Here is a 21753-nt window from a genome sequence, read left to right on the forward strand (position 1 = left end):
AGAAATATAAAGGATATGGATACAGATTGCCTGAGTCACATGAATGTGATAGGGCCGTTTCATATATAGCATCCCCACTTTTATCATCGGCAGCTCTTTTAGCCAGTTTAACTCCATGGATGCATGTATCAAATTCATGCATCATACTCACAGGAATACACTAAGAGCTCAATTCTTAAAGCACCGACAGGGCAAGCTTATTTTTCTGAACAAAAACCAAGAGCAAGGTGCAAAGAGAAGGTCACTAATTTTCATGGAAGCATATACTTAATCTCACAGTAACACATAACATAGTCTGTTCACAAAAATGCTGTGCAGGACCTCAGAACACATCATGTTACTAACATCTATGCACAATGAAGCAAGCAAATTAACACATCCATGCTGAACAAAATGGGAAGAAGAATACCTATCCCTTATCTACTCACTTCTACTTACTTCCCTACTTACTTCTCCACTGGGACCTAAGAGAGTGAAGGCAAATACGTTTAAGGCCCTGAAAATGGAACAATAAAAGCTCCAGTAATTGTTTTTCTTATTGAATGGCAAGTTTGATAACTTTCCAGACTCGCCAGATATTAGTCTGATGTGGGAAGGTCAGCTCTTTAAAAGAGCTCCATTATCAACTCTTGAAACAATAGAAGTCTCTTTTCTCTGGAAGTTCAGGGAGTTTGAGCAAGCTAAGAAAAATGATCCATTTAAAAAACAAACAGATAGGCCCTTCACCACCACGACGAATGCCACATGAAAACCCTTTCAGGAGCTTCTCACCACCCTAGGCTTGATTACAGGACTCACTATTTTGGCGCAGGAACACAAACAGGACAAAGATTGGTGAGGTATGGCCACTAGGAGATTCTAGGGATTTAAATTGAAATAAAAATAAGGTAACGTGAGTGGAAGTGTCAGTGTGTGAAAATACTCTATATGCAGAATACAGATGAAAAGACCCTTCACAGATGTTGGAGAGGAAAGTACCTGACTGTATGTTGTATTAGTCTTCTGCTGCTCCATTTAATCATACTGAAGAAATGGAATGAACACACAAATAGATTTTTTTTTCACTCTTCCTTGGGCAACAATAGAGAACAATCAATTTAAAAATAATTGGAGAAATTTGTGTTTTCTTCAGAAGAGGAAAGGAAAACATTCATTCAACAGTACCACATAGAATCATTTGCTTAATAGCATTTCTAATATGTTATGCATTTATTCAATCTACTTCTTACTATATTAAAATGCAAAAACAATTACTCTGAATGTAAATCCTAGAAAACAATCAAAGTTTCTATTAAATCAGGGAAGAGACAGTTAAGCGCCAATGTGATTTGCAGATGCTCATGAATAGACAATACTTAGAGTTTCTCTCACTCGAAAGTGAAAGAGGCTGGTAGAGATTCAGAGATTCCCTCCCGCCCCCTCTCCCTCCTGTTTTTCTTCCTCCTTTCTCTGTCCTTTCCTATCCTCCCTCCATCTCTTCCTTTATTCTTGTTGGACTCAGAATAAATACAGTTTTTATTTAAAGTCTAATAATTCAAAATATGTAGGCATGTAAAATCACCTTATGTTGCAATACCAGCCGGTATTGCAGGGAGAAACTTCCTGACAACATTCTGTTATAAATAGTTTACACTCAACTGATCAGTCACAGGGGAATATGGGCAGTTTCAGCCCTCTGGTTCCTTTGTCACACACAAAAAGTCTTGGTTTGTTCTTTGTACATTTACATCAAAGCCATTTCTATTCATTAAAAACTCAAAATAAGCATGTTCAAGAAGAGGCCACTGAGCATGAGGCAATGAATAAAAAGATTCTGCACATGCACAACAAGCATTTTGTATTTTACTGTGTCTGAAGTTTTTAAGTCCACATGCTTTATTTAATTATGGTGCTACTGAAGTTATAACCTCAAAAGGAGATTCAATCAATGTTTTTTCATGCTCAAATTATATGTCAAGGCCACTGATTTGTTACTGCAGATACAGTGGGCAATCATTTTGTTGGATAATAGTGAACCCCTGAAGATTTATTTGTCACACTCAACTGTCCATTTCAAAGCTCTGAATCATACTTACACTTCCGACTCTGCTAATAATATTATAGAATCTGGTATACAGAGCTTAAATTTTCAAGCAAATTCTACTCATTTCATATGTGCTTCATGAATTCTGGGGGCTTCTGCTGAAACTTGGTACCAATAATATTTGCCCAGTTTTGACTAATAGCGGCTCTTGTTCTGGTTTGCATTAACTTTTTTCGTTAAGAGTGTATATGAATGTTATTATGACAAGGGTGTTTTTTCTGCCCTAAAGTATTTAGGGGAACACAGTGTCTTCTATAAGTATCATTTTCTAGCACAGATTCTTTATTCCAACTAGGCTTCATTAAAGACACAAACTTGAGGCTGTTGAGATAATGACTACTTTGCATTTGATCACTATCAGCAAGCAACAAACAAGGTCTGGCCTCCACCCACACCAAACCGGAAAGTCTGTCAGTGTTGAGAAAAGTCCTCTAGAAAATTGGTTTGGTGTGGGGAAAAGCAGGCAATAAACCAAAAGTAAATAAATCATTGCTGGTAGTCTTGGATGCCATTCAAGGAAAACAAAACAGGGACAATGACTCGAAGTGGTACTTTTTGGTAAGGTAGTACAGAACAAGACATCACTGGTAAAGAGGGCATAGCAACAACAGGCCAACAGAATTATTGTAGGTATCAAAGAAGGACATAAAGGAAAATCAAACTACATTTTTGCAATGTAGCACATTGTGAGTGCTATTTTGTTGTTTTGCTGTTTGTGGATATGGTTATATGATAGAAATAGGAAATTAATGGAAATGAAATGGACCTTAAAGAATTTTTAGGATCAGAACTGTAGTAAACTATGCAAGGATAAGTAAATCAGCAAAGACCCTACATGTCCATGGATACTGGAATTAAATCTACATTAGAGAAAAATACATGCTTTTTCTAGTCTGTTTCTTCAGCCAGTTAATGGGAATTAGTCATTAAAAAAAATCTCAAACTAAAAATTTTCAGCTCCATGTTTTTCATTATCCTGATACAGTTTAATTCTACTCATATACTGAAGATAGTTTTCATTCACTGAAACAAAACTGTAACTTCCAAGAAAATCGACTTGATACCAGGAATAATCACAAAGATACATTGTAATGTTACTAACCAGCAACATGAATTACAATTAAATCAGGAAAAAAAATTTCAATCTATGTGCAACTTATATCTCGAACTCCAACCCACAGTGGTTTAATCTAAACTTTATTACATAGCTGTACTTGAAGAAAATATGTAAAATATGAATATAATATAAAAAAAGTAAGTACAAAATACAAACAACTCAAGCTTCAGAGAAAGTTTCTCATAATATAAATCAATGTTGACTAATTCTTGATTGAGCAATGAGAAATATTCCTGTATGAGAAAATAATGGTAAATTAACTTTATTTCACAAAGTAATTTTGGCTGGACACATGGGAATAGTAAATTTAGATGAATGTCCCAGATCAAATTTAAAGGATTCTAGATTTTGAATCATATAATTGTGTGAAAGGAAAATTTCTTCTCATAACTGAAATCCAGTAATCAAAAATAAAAATGTATTGAATCCTACCCTGTGAAGCTACTATAACATAGTGTAAAACCATTTGTTTTTCTTAGCCTAAAATGATAGTTTGAGACATATTCTTAAATTATCTATAGGGAGATTATCACTAAGAAATTCTTCCAAAGGTGATTTTTCACCCAGTTTTCACCTACTCCATATAAGAGATGAATTCCAGGATTTTAAGTACAAAGTGCATGTAAATTTACAACATTATTTTGAAAGCACCCTTTCTCCCCAATAAGACTTAGAATTCTTTTTCCATTACTGGTCCTCTAGCCATGTGCAACCCCCCCAAAAGATGCTTAATTTGGCATATTGCCCAAGCTCTTCAGGAGGCAGCTATTGTAAAAGAAGTAATGTTAGCAAAAACCTATATTGTCCATTAACACAAAATTAATATTTGGTAGGCAACCACAAAGTGTACTATACTTCATTTTAAAGAAATGGCCATTTCGCCTTTTTTACTTCCTCATTTAGCTTTAGTCCTTTCTATCCACTACCCAAAGGCATTACCTATTTCTTTTTTTTTTTAATGTCACTGTTTTTAGGGATCTCATATTCCCTCAAATGTTCATTACCCAGATGTAGCCTAATCCTTAAATAGTAGAGTGGTCAAATATCACTAGAAACTTATTAAGGTGGAATTCATCACAAAGCCCATTATGATTAGGTATAATGTGAATTAAATTGTATCCCCTGTGTCAGTAATAGTTTCTAATGAATTCAAGAGGGTTTTAGGCAACCAAATCTCACAAGGTTGTCTACATGAGGCAGTCCTACATAATTAACCCCAAGTAAAGAGCTGTAGTGATGTTTCCATAAAGTTAAATGGCTTTAAGTTAAGTGACAGGAAGAAGGAAACTCAAAGGTGTAATCTGCATATAGTACCTTTTATTTCCACACATGAAACATACAATAAAGCTTCCCTGACCTATTGCACATCAAGAATTAACTTTGTCTGTCCCTTCAGACTCCTTCAAAGGACCACCAGGTCTTCTCAAATTAATCATTGGTCAATGTAAGTGTGAGGGAGAGTCCAGGACTGGTCCAGCAATGAATTTCTTCTCATCAAAAGATGCACAAACACACACAAAGACATGTAAACTGTCTCTATACCTTGTTTACACAATTACTTTTGAAACTCAAAACCATAACTCAAGAATATTTTTTCAAGGTTTCAATGGAGTGTTTCTTGTTCTGTTTTAAAATCTTACAGCCATAGACACAAATATGACTCTGTTGTTTTAAGTAGCTTGTCAAGAGTATAAGGGGAAAATCATAGAGCATGAAGGAAATCTGGCACACTTTTCAAATAAAAATAGACAATTCCATGCTCATTATAAGGAACTAATGATACAGACTGTATCAGCATTATCAGCTCTAAGTTACAGTAACAGAAAAGCATCATCTATCACTGAATGCATGGCAGGCATGTGCTGACCCATGACACATTTGAAATGTGGTGCTATGATTTATTCTCTTGTTCATTGCATTTGAAGAAATGTTTTGACCACAGGAGCTCATTTTATTTAAATTCTTTTCAAAACTTATTTTCATGATCCTTAGTAAAAATATAAAACACACTGATCTCCATGCTGTTTTGTTTAATACCAAAGAAAAAACAATATTTTATCATATACAGAACAGAAACTGAACTGCCCAGAGACCCTCTACTCTGAGTTCTTGTCAGAGGAACATTCTTCTCTGGAATGTAATTTTGAGTTTTCTATAATAATATTTCAACTAAAATATTCTTCATTCTCTATCTATAGTGCATCAAAGGATTTCTGTCCAGAGGTTTTCTTATCTTCTTTACAAACCATTGACTTTCTGTTCTGCCAAATTGAGCTAATCAAGAAGTACAGATGTGATCAAGATCTTTTTTCTACCATCCTCTTGTGACATATCTTTGCTTGAAAAACCATTCTTCCTAAGATTGGTATAAAGGCATTGCCTTGTGGCAAAAATATAGAATGCACGTTTTTCTTGTTGTTGTTGTTGTTGTTGTTGTTGTTGTTGTTTTTGAGGGAGGAGGGGCACATATATGCTCATCATGTCCTCTCAATAATAAGACTAAGGGAGAGTAATGCTTATAAGATCAGAAACACAAGGCGGTATGCATGGTCCATAGAACCAACTCAAGCTGGAATCATGGTTTATTTCTTTTCTTTTAACTATGGACAGTCTTCAGGTGAATCAAAGATAGAGACTTCAAAGATTTAGGTTAGGGTATTTGGCTATCTTCCAATGAAGAAGAAAATGATTTAAAAATTGCTTAAATTATCTGCATAATTACCCCAAATGCTTTCATCTGAGATGTAGGATAATTGATAGCAGGTCTGCTTGAGACCTGCATTTCAAAACTATTGTACTATAAGGCAATACTGTAAGTAGTTCTTGTCATTCAATCAGTGGATTATTAGGGAAACTATCTCCAAATGTAGCTGGAAATGCCTGTGAAGATAAAAGGATGGCATCATTTACAAATCACCTCAATGTATGAGCTTCCCAAATAAACTGGAACTAAACAATGAGACTGAGGTTTTTGAAATTAAAAGTATGAAGGGAAATAGGAAAGCATATTTAGGAAGTTTTCCTCTTCACCCATGTAAAATTCTGTTTGTTTGCTTTTTTATTTCCTTATATATAGCTCTATATATCTGTTTTATTTTATTTAAAGTTTTTATTATTTTTGAGAGAGAACACACAGAAGTGGGGGAGGGGCAGAGAGAGGTGGGAACAGAGGATCTGAAGCGGGCTCTGCGCACACAGCAGAGAGCCCGATGTGGGGCTCAAATTCAAGAACTGAACCTGAGCCAAAGTCAGAGACTCAACCGACTGAGCCACTCAGGTTCCCCTCTGTCTATTTATTTTAAAGAGAAAGAGCACATGCACAAGGCAGAGAGAGGGGAAGAAGGAGAGAGAGAGAGAGAAAGAGAATTTTAAACAGGCTCCATGCATCACAGCCTGATGCAAGGCTCATTCCCACAACCCTGGGATCATGACCTGAACCAAAATCAAGAATCAGAGGCTCAACCAACTGAGCCACCCAGGGCCTCCACCCATGTAAATTTTTAAATACAAATTCATCCAAACTAAATCAATTACCCTTAACATCTACTGTAGGAATAAGAACTGGAACAAAAGAGGAAACTTTAGTACAAAAGGTTAGTCAATTCAAACTGAAGATTTTCTGAACATAACTGAAGTGATCTTCATATAGACATGTACGTGCACACATGCATTTTGTCAAGAGAATAATTATTTTCCCATAAAAATACATATATACTTCTGAGATAGAAGTAAACAAAATCTCAAAGATCTTTATGAATTTGTAAATATACTAAGAATCCTTTCATAAACTACTTCTGATCTTAGTAAAAGTAGCACCCTTGAAATATGCCACAGTTTGACAGACATTTAAAATGTAAACAAACATGACGAAAACCTGAAAATATGAAATCTCTATGTAAATTTATCTGTCAGTAATATTATGTTTGCATGAGGCAATATAGTGAAATAGATTTGAGCTTAACACAAATTATGTACTGATAGCATGTAAGGGATATCTTACTTTAGAAATGAAGTCTATAGGTCATGGGGTCTTCTCTCAATTCTTGATCTACATGCTTTCAAAACGCTGCTGCTAAAGTACTGTCATATTTTTTTTAATGGGGTGCCTGGGTGGCTCAGTCTGTTAAGCATCTGACTCTTGATTTTGGCTCAGGTCATGGTCTTGTGGATCATGAGTTCGAGCCCCACAGTGGGCTCTAAGCTGACAGTGCAGATCCTGCTTGAGATTTTCTTTTTCTCCCTCTCTGCCTGCCTTTCTCTCTCTCTCTCTCTCTCTCTCTCTCTCTCTTTCTGTATCAAAGTATATAAACTTAAAAAAATTACAAATTAAAATTAAGTACTTTCAGTCACCTAAATAGAGATCTATAGTTCAATCATAACCTGAAGCAAGATTTCCATTAGTCTGTTTCCAAAATTGGAAAATAAGATGATTATATACTACAGTCTAAGATAAGTGAATGTTAAGGTTAATGCATAGCTGAGTGCTTTTCTCGCAAAGACATTTACACTTGAAACATGCTAAATAACAAGGGAATAATAAAAAAAAGGAGTTAAGGGGTGCCTGGGTGGCTCAGTTGGATTGAGTGACTGACTCTTGATTTCAGCTCAGGTCATGATCTCATGGTTCTTGAGACTGAGCCTGCTTTGGGCTCCATGCTGCCTGACATTCTCTCTTTCTCTCTGCTTCTCCCTCGCTCACATGCGCGCTCTCTCTCTCTCAAAATAAATAAATAAAATTTTTAAAAAAGAGTTAAAAAAGCAAAGCAGGCAACCAAATCCATTGGCTCTCACGGGATATTGAATGAAGTACTGTTTTGTAGAGTTCCTCAATACATGAAGTGATTCTCATAGAATACAAACATAAAGAGACAAGTTCTGGCTTAGAAATATCATTTGTTTTGCTAATCATGTACAGAAATCAACTTCACATATAATGCTATTAATGAAGCGCTCAGTTGAGCAAAAACTATAATTAAAAATAAATACAAATCAGAATTCTTTTCATAATGAGAAATGACAGTATCACTACAAGCTGGTAATTTGTGAGTATACAGAAATCGCTACACCAATATGAAACACTTCTGAGACTCAGATTTCATTCCCTACTTTCTAAAAGAAAATTATAATGGATTTTCTGCACTAAAAATTATCCTTCTTGATTTTAGCTATGCTATAACTAGCTCCCACAAATCTCATGTTTTGGGGTGCCACATTAGGAATTATTTTTAAGTTTTTTATTTTTTTATTTTTTGTAATATTTATTTATTTGAGAGTGAGGGAGAGAGAGAATCCCAAGCAGGCTCTACGCTGTCAGCACAGAGCCTGATTCAGGGCTCAATCCCAGGAACCATGAGATCATGACCTGAGCCAAAATCAAGAGTCAGACACTCAACAGACTGAGCCACCCAGGTGCCCCTGGAATTATTTTTTAAAGAAAAGTATCTTGTCCCTGTTTTACTTTATTCCTGTGGATCTCCTCATGCAGCACAAGCCTCAACTCTGAAAACAGTAGAAGGAAAAACATAAAAAGTCCAAGACTCCCTCAAAATCTGCCTAACAGCATATTTTAAGATTTGGGAGAAAAAAAGAATCGTGCTATTTAAGTTACTCTTGGTTTCTCTAAAAGAAATTCATCGCAAGCTTAATTTCATAAGGGATGGAAATAGTACATGACTTAAGATCTGCATGAATGTTCTCTATGTTCAAATATAAGGTCTTAAACATGACACAGATACAAAATCATATCCAATATATCCTCTTCTTTTTTCCTTTGTATACCTATACAAGGTTCCTTGTATACCTTTGAATACCTATAGCTATTCCTGCCAAAGCAACAGAAAAGAATCTAAGCTAGTTTGAGAACCTCAAAATACCTGATCTGAGAATCTGAAAATGCCAGAATCTAAGGAAATCAGCCACAGTGATAGTAGCCATTAACTGTATGGGTATACATTACATTTCAGTACATAAATTCTGTACAATAACAAAAACAATTTTGCTCCTATTAACAGACTTCTGTATAATGGCAACTGTTTAAGAAACCTCTATGGGATTTCAAAGAACATTAATAATCAATTTGGAAACAATAGTGAGAATTTTGTTCGTACCTCACATTTTGCAAGGAACTAAGACTCAGAGAACAATATGGTTTATCTGAAGGGCACAGCAAAACTAGACCCAGAAAACAGGTTTTCTTATTCTAGCTTCACTTCTGCAACACTTAGCTGCCTTAGAAATTTCCTTTGCATAAAGCTCTTTATTTTTAAAATCAGAGAAGGAGAAACAAATTAACAAAAACCAGTGTACCTATCCAGTTGGAGGAAAAACCTTTCTGAAAAAGATAATAAGATAACGGGTCCTATGTTAATAAACACTTGAAAGAAAGTAGAGCTTAGGAGTATTAAAAGATAAACTGACGAATATTAAAATTTTAAGAGTTTATTTGAGCCTACATCAATTCCAATAGGGCAGCACCTCACCGGAGCCTCCACTGACAGGCACTTGGAGAGAGACTTTTATAGAGAAAGTGTGGCAGCAAAGAAAGAGAATTATTGATCGGCTATAGTTTAAAGCCTACTTGGCTGTTCCTGGTTGGTTTCAATTTCACAACCTTGAGGCATTTACAGCTTCAATTTTGGTTTGCTTACGCAGACCCCTGGCCTTAGGGCCACCTCAGTCTAGGGCCTCCTTATTTAATTTCAACAGATTAAAGGTAAAGTATGGGCTTGAGAGGCAAAATGAAGGGATGTGAATGTACATCTGAGAGAGTGTAAACTGGCAAGTCATTTAACCTCTTTGGACTTGTATATAAATAACGATAACAATGGTGTCTACAAAAAGAGCTGACATGAGGATCACCTGTGGGAATTCATGTACGGTATGAGACCCGTGGCACATGGGACATGTTTGCCATTGCTGTATTATTATTAAATGCCACTACTCTACCCATCTTCTTCCTGAGCATTTCCTTCTTCCCTGCCCCATCCATTATGTAGCTAATATTTATCATGAAGGTTGAGTGCTATCATACTACACTTGGAGCTTCTTCCCACCTTACAAGAGAGAGGCTAATTTGGATTTGGTCAGGGCCAACGGAAATAGACCTAACTGTGGCAGGCCTATAACCTGGGATGATGGCGGAGGAATCTGCACTAGAAACAACAGCTAAAGTCTTCCCAAATTTTCAACAGTCCTCCAGAATACACCACCTTTACATGAGTCACCTCACCTCTGAGGGTCTCCATTTCTTTATTTCTAAGAGAGGATGGATGGTTCAGAAAGTGAGGTTTTTGGAGCCCTTTCAGGATCAGATGCTATGAACAGGAAGCCAAGCTGAGTACGATCTATATCCTTCCAGATATCTGCCTTACCACACTCTCCTACACCACCCTGTGCTAACCGGAATAGATATTTCCTATGGTTTACTTAATGTAAAAATAGGTAATACTGTATGTGAACAAAGAGTTTCATAGTCGAAATGAGGCTGAGTACCAAATGGATCTCTATACCCATTTCCACTGAAAAATGTGCGACACCAAAAATATGCTGATTTTATATGATACCCAATATATCCAGGTGACTGATACTTCAATAGTAACAAAAATCCCTACCTTGAAATCATAATGGTTATATATAGAAACCTTTCAGTCATAATGGTTACATTGTTTATATATCAATATATATCCAGGCAATTTATTTACCCTGTAGTTAGCTGCCTGAATTTGATGACTAAAGTAACTCTCTTTTTTCATTTGCTACTATGTAGATAAAAATATGAAATTAAATAGGAATAACTCCAGGTAATTAATCTGATAGCATTTAAAAACCTCATGACTAAAATTCACTGACCCTGATGTGTTAAGGACATAGGACTAGAGTACTGAATGTAAACCTATGATCAATTAAATACAGAGGTTAAAATTGAATAAGTCACTTTACCCACAACCATTTTTTAGATATCTTTTTAAAACCCTTTCATGTTTACAGAGTAATAAATACATTTACAATGGGAAGGAACCTTAACTGTCATATAACTGATTTCTAAATTTTAATGATCCATGACTTGAGGCATAGGAAAATAAGGTATCCTGTCCACAATTACAAAACCATCTAGTAAACCTGACCCATGTTTCATATCACAAAGCAAACTTGCTTCTCTATATCAATTTTTTGTCAACAGACGAATACTATAAGATAACATTCATTAAACTGTTCTAAATAGTTACCATTATCTACATCCTGAGAGTTGACCCGCAATTCAAACAATTAGTTTTGAAAAACTGGAAAATAAATATTTCTCAAGGCAAAATGAATACCCTTTTATAGGGATGCATTTAGTATAATTCAGCAATACCTTTGGGATATGGAACCTTCAATTAGAACTGAAGAAAGACTGAGCCTTACAACAAAGGCATAAAACCAGATAATGGGAAAATAGAATTTAAGTTCTTTATACAAATGAACTTAGCTAGAAATTTGCTATAGAAGAAAAGGAAAAACTGGGCTTTAATGTAGCCATGGTAACTTCCTATCTTCACAAATCTCTGAACTTAAATATCCAAATGTTTCTCTTCTTCAGACTCTGTAGTCTTTATAATATACATAATGAGTTACAGGAAACAAGCGCACTTTGTTCTTAAGCTTTAGCATTGTAAAAATTCATCTGAAAGATAGTGGATTTTAAATCTTCTTCCCTGTGTTTCCTCGGTATACTTAAGCTGACTTTTTAGATAAGCAACATAAAAGACCACAGAACATTCAGATTGCTTCTGTTGGATGGATAGAATGGAGCATCCCCTCCTATATATATCAGAGAACAGTGCATATACGTTTATTGTGTCAACTCTATTGTGCACCATCCCTAACCATTTACACCTTGGATAACTGAGAATTTGGTAAGGAGATACTGCATCTGATTTATTGCTGACTCTCCAGTGTCTACAACAGTGCCTGCCAAAAAGTAGTTGTTCAATAATGTTTCTTAAGAGATGAAAAACAGATGAAGCTAAGGAATAACGAACTTTTTTACCGAGAAAAAAGTAGCTTTTGCCCTAAAAGTTTCCATATAAAAGTATGTCTAGAAACAATTTCTATTTTTAGATTAAAGAAATCTCAAGTTATAATGAGTATCCACAGGTATTAAAAATATTCTAATATTTGGGAAGCCCTAAAACTTCTTTCTCTTAATTAATATCCTGGACTGTAAAGTTTCATGCTGCCAGCCAGAGTAGAATTATACATATATTGTATGTATAATTTGAAACATAAAATGTTTTAGGACTTTGACTCTCCCTCAGGCAAAATCTACATGGGGAGCCAATAAGAAAAATGAAATATACTGTGAAGAAAAATTGAAAAAGCACAAAGGACATATGTTGAATGAAAATTCCACATCTTGGGGCACCTGTGTGTCTCAGTTGGTTAAGTGTCTGACTCTTGATTTCAGTTCAGGTCATGATCTCACAGTTGGTGAGATTGAGCCACGCTGTCAGTGCAGAGCCTGCCTCGGATTCTCTCTCTCTCTCTCTCTCTCTCTCTCTCTCTCTCTCTCTTTCAAAATAAATAAACTTAAGAAAATAATTTTAATAAAATTCCCCATCTTAAAATGTTTTAATTTTTTTAAAAAGGTCTTCTGAACCAACTCCACCTACACACACAAAAAAGCCTTAACTGTCAAATTACACTCTGTCAATGAAAAATAATTTTTTATGTTTCAATTTTTACAAATCTTATGAAATGAGATTACAAATGAAAGCATATGACCGATGCAGCAGGCCCTCAGCAAATATTTATGGAAAGACGGAAAGGAAGCATAAATGAAAGAGTAGATAAATGATAATCTCTAATGAGGGCTGACATTGAACTTGTAGGACTCATTCATTCAAATCATTTAAAAGAGCCTTTATATAATACATTTCCTTGAGATGTCAGTTTTCTTTCCTGGTGACATTTCATTAACATTATCTGCTGAACTTTTATAATATTCAATTATAATTTATTTTGCTTTAATATATAAAAGATCCAGTTGCCTTTAAAACTCAAAGAAGATACAAAAATGACCTTCTAAAATAGTTTTACCTTTAAAAAACAACTGGAAATAAAATAGTGAATTATGAGTTAGTCCTTACCTCCTAAGAATATGACCATATATACGAATGTTCACCATAAAAAATGGGAATCATTTAATGACAATGCATATACTGTTCATAACAATAGTTTGTATATGGCTTATTTACTCTATTTTAAGGAAGAAAAGTAAGATAGTTTACCTACATGTTATCTGTTTACAACCGCCCATCCACGTTATAAATATTTATTGAAGACTTACGTTCCAGTGCCTATGCTAGGTTCCAGAGCAAGCAACAGCCCTAAAACCATTAAAACTCAAGTTGAAATATTGATTTCTTGAAGTACAATTTTCCTGCTCTTATTTTAGAAGAAAAAATTCCTGGTATCTTGATATGGGAAATTATGTAAGTACACCAATAATTATGTAATGCAAGTTTTCTAAGCTTGAAAATAATTTTTCAGAGTTTATTATTTTTTCAATGTATTCAAAAAGGAAACAGAGGAGAGGGAAAGACGGGGAAGAGAGAAAATAAAAGTAAGAGGGTTTATGGCATTAAAATTCTCAAAGAATGAACATGGAATTAAGTTGGTCAATTTTTTAGTGATATAATTAGCTTAATATTTTTAAAAATTTTTATACAGCTGCATATAAAAAACAAAAATCTCTACTTAAATCAATACTGCCATTATAATTATTCAGCCAAAATCCCGACATGGCCAACAGCAGTAACCATTGTCTCAGTGGTAAAGCTAAAATGTGGCCTTAAAGAACAGCTATGTTTTTAAATTGTTGCCTATAAAGTGAACCATTTTCTGTTTTGCCAGTGGATACTTTGTTGTACAATTGTGATATGTCTCCTTTTTAACCATCAGACAATAAGAAAAAAATTCTGTAAAACTCTGGGGGCGTATCTGTTTCTCTTTATTTTGTTCTGTGTTACTTATTGGCAGTTACTTAGGAAGAAAAAAAGTCATTTTCATCACTATTCCATATGCTATCATCCAATACAAATTATAGAAAGACACATTTGTGAGTCATTATTTTGCACACATTTGTTTAATTACTCCTACACTGGAGGTACAAGGCTAGGTACTACTCAACCAATCAAATGCACTAATAATATGACCACAAAAGTAAGTGGAACCCAGACCCTAATAATATAATCTCATAATCTAGTAAGGAAATAATAATCCAGTCATCTCCATCTAATAAGAGTGTAATCTAATAATCTAATGTCTAACACTTTTATGTTCAGTAAGGGGAAAAAAAGAAATGCAAACAAATGATTAAAACACAGAGAAGGGACCAAGAAAGAATCCAGGAAAAGTTTCCCAGCACAGAGGTTTCGGGGCTGAGATCATTCCAAGGGCCATGAGACTCAAGAGGTCTGGTTCCTGTGATAATACAATCTTTACTAAAGCAGTAACATCAGATTATCATTTACAATGGCTATGGTAATTAAGAACTCTAACCTGACTTACCTGCCTCTTATTCTACATTCACAAATTGCAGATACATAATTTGTATTTCCAAGTATATTTTTTTAGTAAAGTAACAGCATTGGCCAGCAGCTTCAGACATCTGTATTCTCCTGACAGTCACATTTCTCATTGTAATGTACCGGCATTTTGTTTCATCCTTTGCAAGTATGGTTAGTGTGAATCTCACACTAGTTACTATTAGTAGATTGATGAAATTAATTTTCTAACTGAAAAGCTGAAGACCAAAGTAGTGACAGCCCTGCTGAGAAACAAAATCACTACAGTACCCTTTTGTTAAAATTATTTCATCTCATCTCTACACATGAATGCAGTGTGGATTACTAGACAGAACTGTTGAACCTGAAGACAAAACCTGGGTTCTAATGTCACCCCATCATTTATTAACTGTGTGATCTCTGGCTGATGGGTCTCACATACCCTTACATAAAAAAAATGGAAAATGGGATTTACTTCCCAGCCAAACTCACAAGGTCATTATTTTGTTTTTAATGTTTATTCTTAAGAGAGAGACAGAGACAGAGCATGAGTGGGGAAGGGGAGGAGAGAGAGAGAGGGAGACACAGAATCTGAAGGTGGCTCCAGGCTCCAAGCTATCAGCACAGAGCCTGATGCGGGGCTTGAACTCATGAACCGCGAGATCATAAGCACAGAGCCTGATGTGGGTCTTGAACTCATGAACCGCGAGATCATAACCTCAGCTGAAGTCAGATGCTTAACCGACTGAGCCACACAGGCGCCCCTCTCACAAGGTCATTATTAACATAAAATAAACAATGAATATGAAAAGGCTTTGAAAACCATGAAGCACTAAGATATAAGATATTATTACTACCTTATTATCCTGGAAACAATCTATGCCAAACAGTCCATTAGTGAAAGCATCATAATCATTTCCAAAGACATGAGAAAAAAAAATCAATATTACAATGAAGAAAGGAAAAATTTCCACATCTTCTATTGTGCTTCTCATACTGACAATTTCTTTCTACAGATCGGGAGAAATAAAATTTGAACTTGTTCACTACTATAAGAACTCTCCTTTCCAAAACTTCCAGAACAAATCTAGTTCAAATGTGGTTGTTTCTGGCATATGGCTATGTAAATAATGAAATGAGGTCAGAAAAGAGTTTCTAATTAAACAAAGATATAAATTTAAGAAAACAGAAGGGTAATTTCAAAATAAAAAGTGGCATTATTAGGTTAACATCCCTCAAAAGAAGAGTTCATCTTAAATATTTTTAAGCCTCTAGTTAACATAAGGATATAGGCCTCTCTGCTGGAGAAAGTCAATTTAAGTGATTAATTGGCAGAAGTGATGCTTTCTTAGTTCTCAACTGAATGATTTATGGGAACATGCAGAAATGTATTTGTACTTTGTACCTAGGTTTTTTTCTTCATTTGGGGAAGAAAGAGGCAGTAGATTTCAATTTTAGTTATATTCAGGTATCCTTCCCATGTGCTCCCATATCAGCTCTACAATGAATTATAACCATCTGTCTACTTGTGCTTCCCCTTCCAGACTAGAACCTTCAGAAGGGAAGAGAACATGTCCAGGTCATTTTTTCACCCTCTAGCTATTACCCCAATAACTGGAACACAGAAGGTGCTCATTAATTGACAGAATAAATTAAGGAAAAAACTATAGATATATTAGATTGACTTTTCTTTAAAGTCTAATGTTCCTTTGGATTATACTCAAATTTAATCTTTGAAATTTAGTAATATAGTCAACATGTATTCTGTATAATAGATTTATGCATGTTAAAGCAGCTGAATATTGAAATTGGTAAATTAAACAGATGGAAATGCTTAAATTATATGTAGAGAAGATGAATATATACATTTATTAATATAATTCATTTATACATTCATTCAAAACATTTCTGGAAAATCTACTACATTCTAATCACCATGCTCAGGAACTGGGGATAGAAAGTCAGGCAGGCCTTAAGCTCTCAAGGAGATGACTACCTGGTGAGGCCAAGAATCAAGTAAATATTCTGATAGAGGTGTGTGCTGGGACCATGGAATGACTGTGGAGGGCAGTCAGGTACAGCTGGAGGGAAGGGGTTATATGGAAGGTTTCACAGAGAGGTGATGCTTGAACTGAGGATTGACCAAACAGCAAGAGTAACTAAAACAAAGAAACAGGCATTCCAGGCAGAGAGAAGATGAGGTACCCAGAGCTCTATTGACAGAGGGAAGGCTGCATGCAGAATGGCATAAGATGATGAGAAACACAGAGAAAGAGAAGAGAAATCCCAGATTGTGGAGGGTCCTATGGGTCAATGATTTATCAGGAATCTTCAGTGAAGAAGGAGGTATATTAGATTCTCTCTTCAAGGGACTCAGAGTCTACTTGAAACAGATTAGGAATAATAGCCAAAACGTCCAGTTTAAAGCAAAACAACGACAAAAAAGGACTCAGCCACACACACAAAAAAATAATCTTGCCATTTGCAAACAATATGAATGGACCTAGAAGGTATTAAGCTAAGTGAAGTAAGCCCCATAGAGAAAGACAAATAATTATATGATTTCACTTGTATGTGGAATCTGAAAAACAAAATAAATGAATAACAACAACAACAACAACAAACAAACAGACTCATAGATAAAGACAATAAACCAGTGGTTGCCAAAGGGGAGGGGAGTGGGGCAATGGGTGAAATAAGAGAAAGGGATTAAGAGGTAAAAACTTCCAGTTATAAAATATATAAGTTGCAGAGATGAATAGTACAGCGTAAGGAATATAGTCAATAATATTGCAATAACTACTATGGCAACAGATGATAACTACACTTATTGTGGTGAACATTTTGTTATGTACATAACTCTTGAATCACCTGTTGTACATGTTGTACACCTGAAATGAATATAACATATGTTAACTATACATCAACTAAAAATTAAAAAAAAAAAAACTTTTCCTTAAAAAGTGGAATTTTAGATTAGCTAACAGATGAAGTAATGAAAAAAGAAAAACAAAGACATTTTTAATTCAAGGCAACTTATTACTTATCCGCACTTCGCGATTCAGTTTTTAGATAAAATCACAACTCGGGGCCCTTGGCTGGCTCAGTCAATAGAGCATGCAACTCTTGAGCTTAGTGTTATGAGTTTGAGACCAATGGTGGGGGTAGAGATTAAACTCTTAAAATAAAAGTCACATGTCTTAAAGGATAAGAGGAAAATTAGGTATAACTGTTAACTGTAAATTGTTTATAATTTTAAAAAATAATTTTTTTAACTTAAAAACATGTTTCTCTCTGTAGAGACTGCATTTCCAAATATATTTATCTCTCTCATAGAAACACCCATCTTAGAGCAAGTCAACATGCCAGTATGAATGTCAATACTGGGCAGAGATGAAAGAAATAACAGTATTTACAAAATCATCATTCAGAAGACCACTATTGCTGGGAGGCAAAAAGCCCCAGAATGAGGAGTGCAGGCATGCTCTAGTTGCAGGAAGAGTTCACCCACAGTCCAACTGATGGAGTAGACATCTAAAAGCAGTGTGGTATTTTAAAACACAGCACATATCAAAACTACAACCTAATTTTGGATTGCTTGTTTTTATGTGATAAAGACATGAGTATCCACTTAAAAGATGGAATATCTAAGTGCCTGTTTTCCTCATGTAATAAAGTTACTTTTTCATTTTTAGTGACTAATGGGATGTAAGTTATTTTCAGGGAAAAAGAAAACAGTCAAACGTTAATCTGAATGTCAGTAAAGAATGACAATATACAGGTACATCCATGGCAAATTAGACTTAATCGCTCCCAAATACTGAAAAATTCAAGTCACTTTATACAAAGGAGACTGTGGAGAGAAACATGAATGTCAATGGGAAATCTGGCTAAATCCCACTACTTCTAGTTCATTTCATAATTTGTTTCTAAATTTTGTCTCTTGGGAACCCGAGGAACCACAGGCTAACTCATTTAATTGTAATTGAACAGTATTATTTATTTGTAACCATTTAATTTTGCTCCTCTAAGAGAAAAAAGCAAGCCATCATCTTTGAAAGGCTCTTCTTTTTCCCTATAACTAATTATGAAAGAGAATGACAAATATAATAAACAAAATTCCCATGTATAAACAAGTAAAGATGGGAAGTAACAGAAAAATTCTAGAAACATATTCACTGTGTTTAATATAACTTCAGCCTTCTAAAGACTTGATTTCTCAGCCTGTCCAATGTCTGGGCCAAGGATAGTCATAACAAGGACAAAGTCATCAAAACATATTGAGTTAATTGTAAACTAAAAAAAAATTATATGTAAGATAATCATAATTAGTTAACCAATCACGGTATTTTATGGGTATTAATTATGGTATCTTTTTTTCCTTTGGACTAATTGTTCTTCTCTTTTTTCTTTTATGTTCTATTTTATTATAGTCAGCATCATGCTGCTATTCCCGCAAGTACTGAACAAGCATGGGATGTGAATATCACACTCCTAAATAAATGAATTGCTCAATTTCCTGTGACCATCTATACATCCTCCATCTTCAGAAAGTGTATCAGTGTTCTATCATAGAGGAGATAGTGGTCTGTTTTCCAATATGCATGACATCTCTGGACAAGACAATTGTGACACCAGCACTTATTTCCATGAAGAAAAACTTTGTGGTTTTATGGCATTCATCATTTGACAAATGCACCTATTTTCCTTATCAATCAGCTCTTACTGAACTTACTCGCAGTGACTGTGGAATCCTTAAGGGCCCATTAAATTTCTGAAGAAGAAAGCTAAGATGAAGGACATGCCACTCCGAATTCATGTGCTACTTGGCCTCGCTATCACTACACTAGTACAAGCTGTAGATAAAAAAGCGGATTGCCCACAATTATGTACATGTGAAATCAGGCCTTGGTTTACACCCAGATCCATTTATATGGAAGCATCTACAGTGGATTGTAATGATTTAGGTCTTTCGAGTTTCCCAGCCAGATTGCCTGCTGACACACAGATTCTGCTCCTACAGACTAACAATATTGCAAAAATTGAATACTCCATAGACTTTCCAGTAAACCTTACTGGCCTGGACTTATCTCAAAACAATTTATCCTCAGTCACCAATATTAATGTAAAAAAGATGCCTCAGCTTCTTTCTGTGTATTTAGAGGAAAACAAACTAACTGAGCTGCCTGAAAAATGTCTGTCTGGACTGAGCAACTTACAAGAACTCTATATTAATCACAACTTGCTTTCTACAATTTCACCCGGAGCCTTTATTGGCCTACATAATCTTCTTCGACTTCATCTCAACTCAAATAGATTGCAGATGATCAACAGTAAGTGGTTTGATGCTCTTCCCAATCTGGAGATTCTGATGATTGGGGAAAATCCAATCATCAGAATCAAAGACATGAACTTTAAGCCGCTTATCAATCTTCGCAGCCTGGTTATAGCTGGTATAAACCTCACGGAAATACCAGATAATGCCTTGGTTGGACTTGAAAACTTAGAAAGCATCTCTTTTTACGACAACAGGCTTATTAAAGTGCCCCATGTTGCTCTCCAAAAAGCTATAAACCTCAAATTCCTGGATCTAAATAAAAATCCCATTAATAGAATACGGAGGGGTGATTTCAGCAATATGCTACACTTAAAAGAGTTGGGAATAAATAATATGCCTGAGCTGATATCCATCGACAGTCTTGCGGTGGATAACCTGCCAGATTTAAGAAAAATAGAAGCTACAAACAACCCCAGGTTGTCTTACATTCACCCAAATGCATTTTTCAGACTACCCAAGCTGGAATCACTCATGCTTAACAGCAATGCCCTTAGTGCCCTGTACCATGGTACAATTGAGTCTCTGCCAAACCTCAAGGAGATCAGCATACACAGCAATCCTATCAGGTGTGATTGTGTCATCCGCTGGATTAATATGAACAAAACCAACATTCGATTTATGGAGCCAGACTCACTGTTTTGTGTGGACCCACCTGAATTCCAAGGACAAAATGTTCGGCAGGTGCACTTCAGAGAAATGATGGAAATATGTCTCCCTCTTATCGCTCCTGAGAGCTTTCCTTCTAATCTGGATTTAGACACTGGGAGCTATGTTTCCTTGCATTGTAGAGCTACTGCAGAGCCACAGCCTGAAATCTACTGGATAACACCTTCTGGTCAAAAACTCTTACCTAATACTCTGAAAGACAAGTTCTATGTCCATTCTGAAGGCACACTAGATATAAATGACATAACCCCAACAGAAGGGGGTTTATATACTTGTATAGCAACTAACCTTGTTGGTGCTGACTTGAAGTCTGTTATGATCAAAGTTGACGGTTCTTTTCCCCAGGATAACAATGAATCCTTAAATATTAAAATAAAAGATGTTCAGGCCAATTCAGTTCTGGTGTCTTGGAAAGCAAGTTCTAAAATTCTCAAATCTAGTGTTAAGTGGACAGCCTTTGTCAAGACTGAAAATGCTCATGCTGCCCAAAGTGCTCGAATACCATCTGATGTCAAGGTATATAATCTTACTCATCTGAACCCATCAACTGAGTATAAAATTTGTATTGATATCCCCACCATCTATCAAAAAACCAGAAAACAATGTGTAAATGTCACCACAAAAGGTTTGGACCCTGATCAAAAAGAATATGAAAAGAGTAACACTACCACATTTATGGCCTGCCTTGGAGGCTTTCTGGGGATTATTGGTGTGATATATCTTTTCAGTTGCCTCTCCCAAGACATGAACTGTGATGGTGGACATAGCTATGTGAGGAATTACTTACAGAAACCAACCTTTGCATTCAGTGAGCTTTATCCTCCTCTAATCAACCTCTGGGAAGCAGGCAAAGAAAAAAGTACAGCACTGGAAGTGAAAGCAACTGTTATAGGTGTGCCAACAAATATGTCCTAAAAACAACTAAGTAAACCTACTTCAAAGAAAATCTTAAGACTGCACCTGTGCTTGAAAAAAGACAAAAGCAGAGAAATATTACTTTCTA

At 35.4% G+C, this 21753-nt stretch overlaps 2 protein-coding genes across 2 annotated transcripts in view; one reads left to right on the plus strand and one right to left on the minus strand.

Annotated features, from left to right (window-relative positions):
- Positions 1-21753, minus strand: part of IMMP2L (inner mitochondrial membrane peptidase subunit 2) — an 878078-nt gene that overhangs the window by 424467 nt on the left and 431858 nt on the right. The window lies entirely within an intron of this gene.
- On the plus strand, positions 19539-21665 carry LRRN3 (leucine rich repeat neuronal 3). The gene has a single exon (XM_047094817.1). The coding sequence runs from the start codon at positions 19539-19541 to the stop codon at positions 21663-21665; it is 2127 nt and encodes a 708-aa protein (XP_046950773.1).

The sequence above is a fragment of the Lynx rufus genome, unplaced genomic scaffold (assembly GCF_022079265.1).
Source record: "Lynx rufus isolate CCGP_SWC_20201006 ecotype Redwood Valley unplaced genomic scaffold, mLynRuf1.p SCAF_4, whole genome shotgun sequence".
NCBI lineage: Eukaryota > Metazoa > Chordata > Mammalia > Carnivora > Felidae > Lynx > Lynx rufus.

Coding starts and splice junctions, on each gene's coding strand:
- LRRN3 (XM_047094817.1), top strand. CDS start 19,539: ATGAAGGACATGCCACTCCGAATTCATGTGCTACTTGGCCTCGCTATC.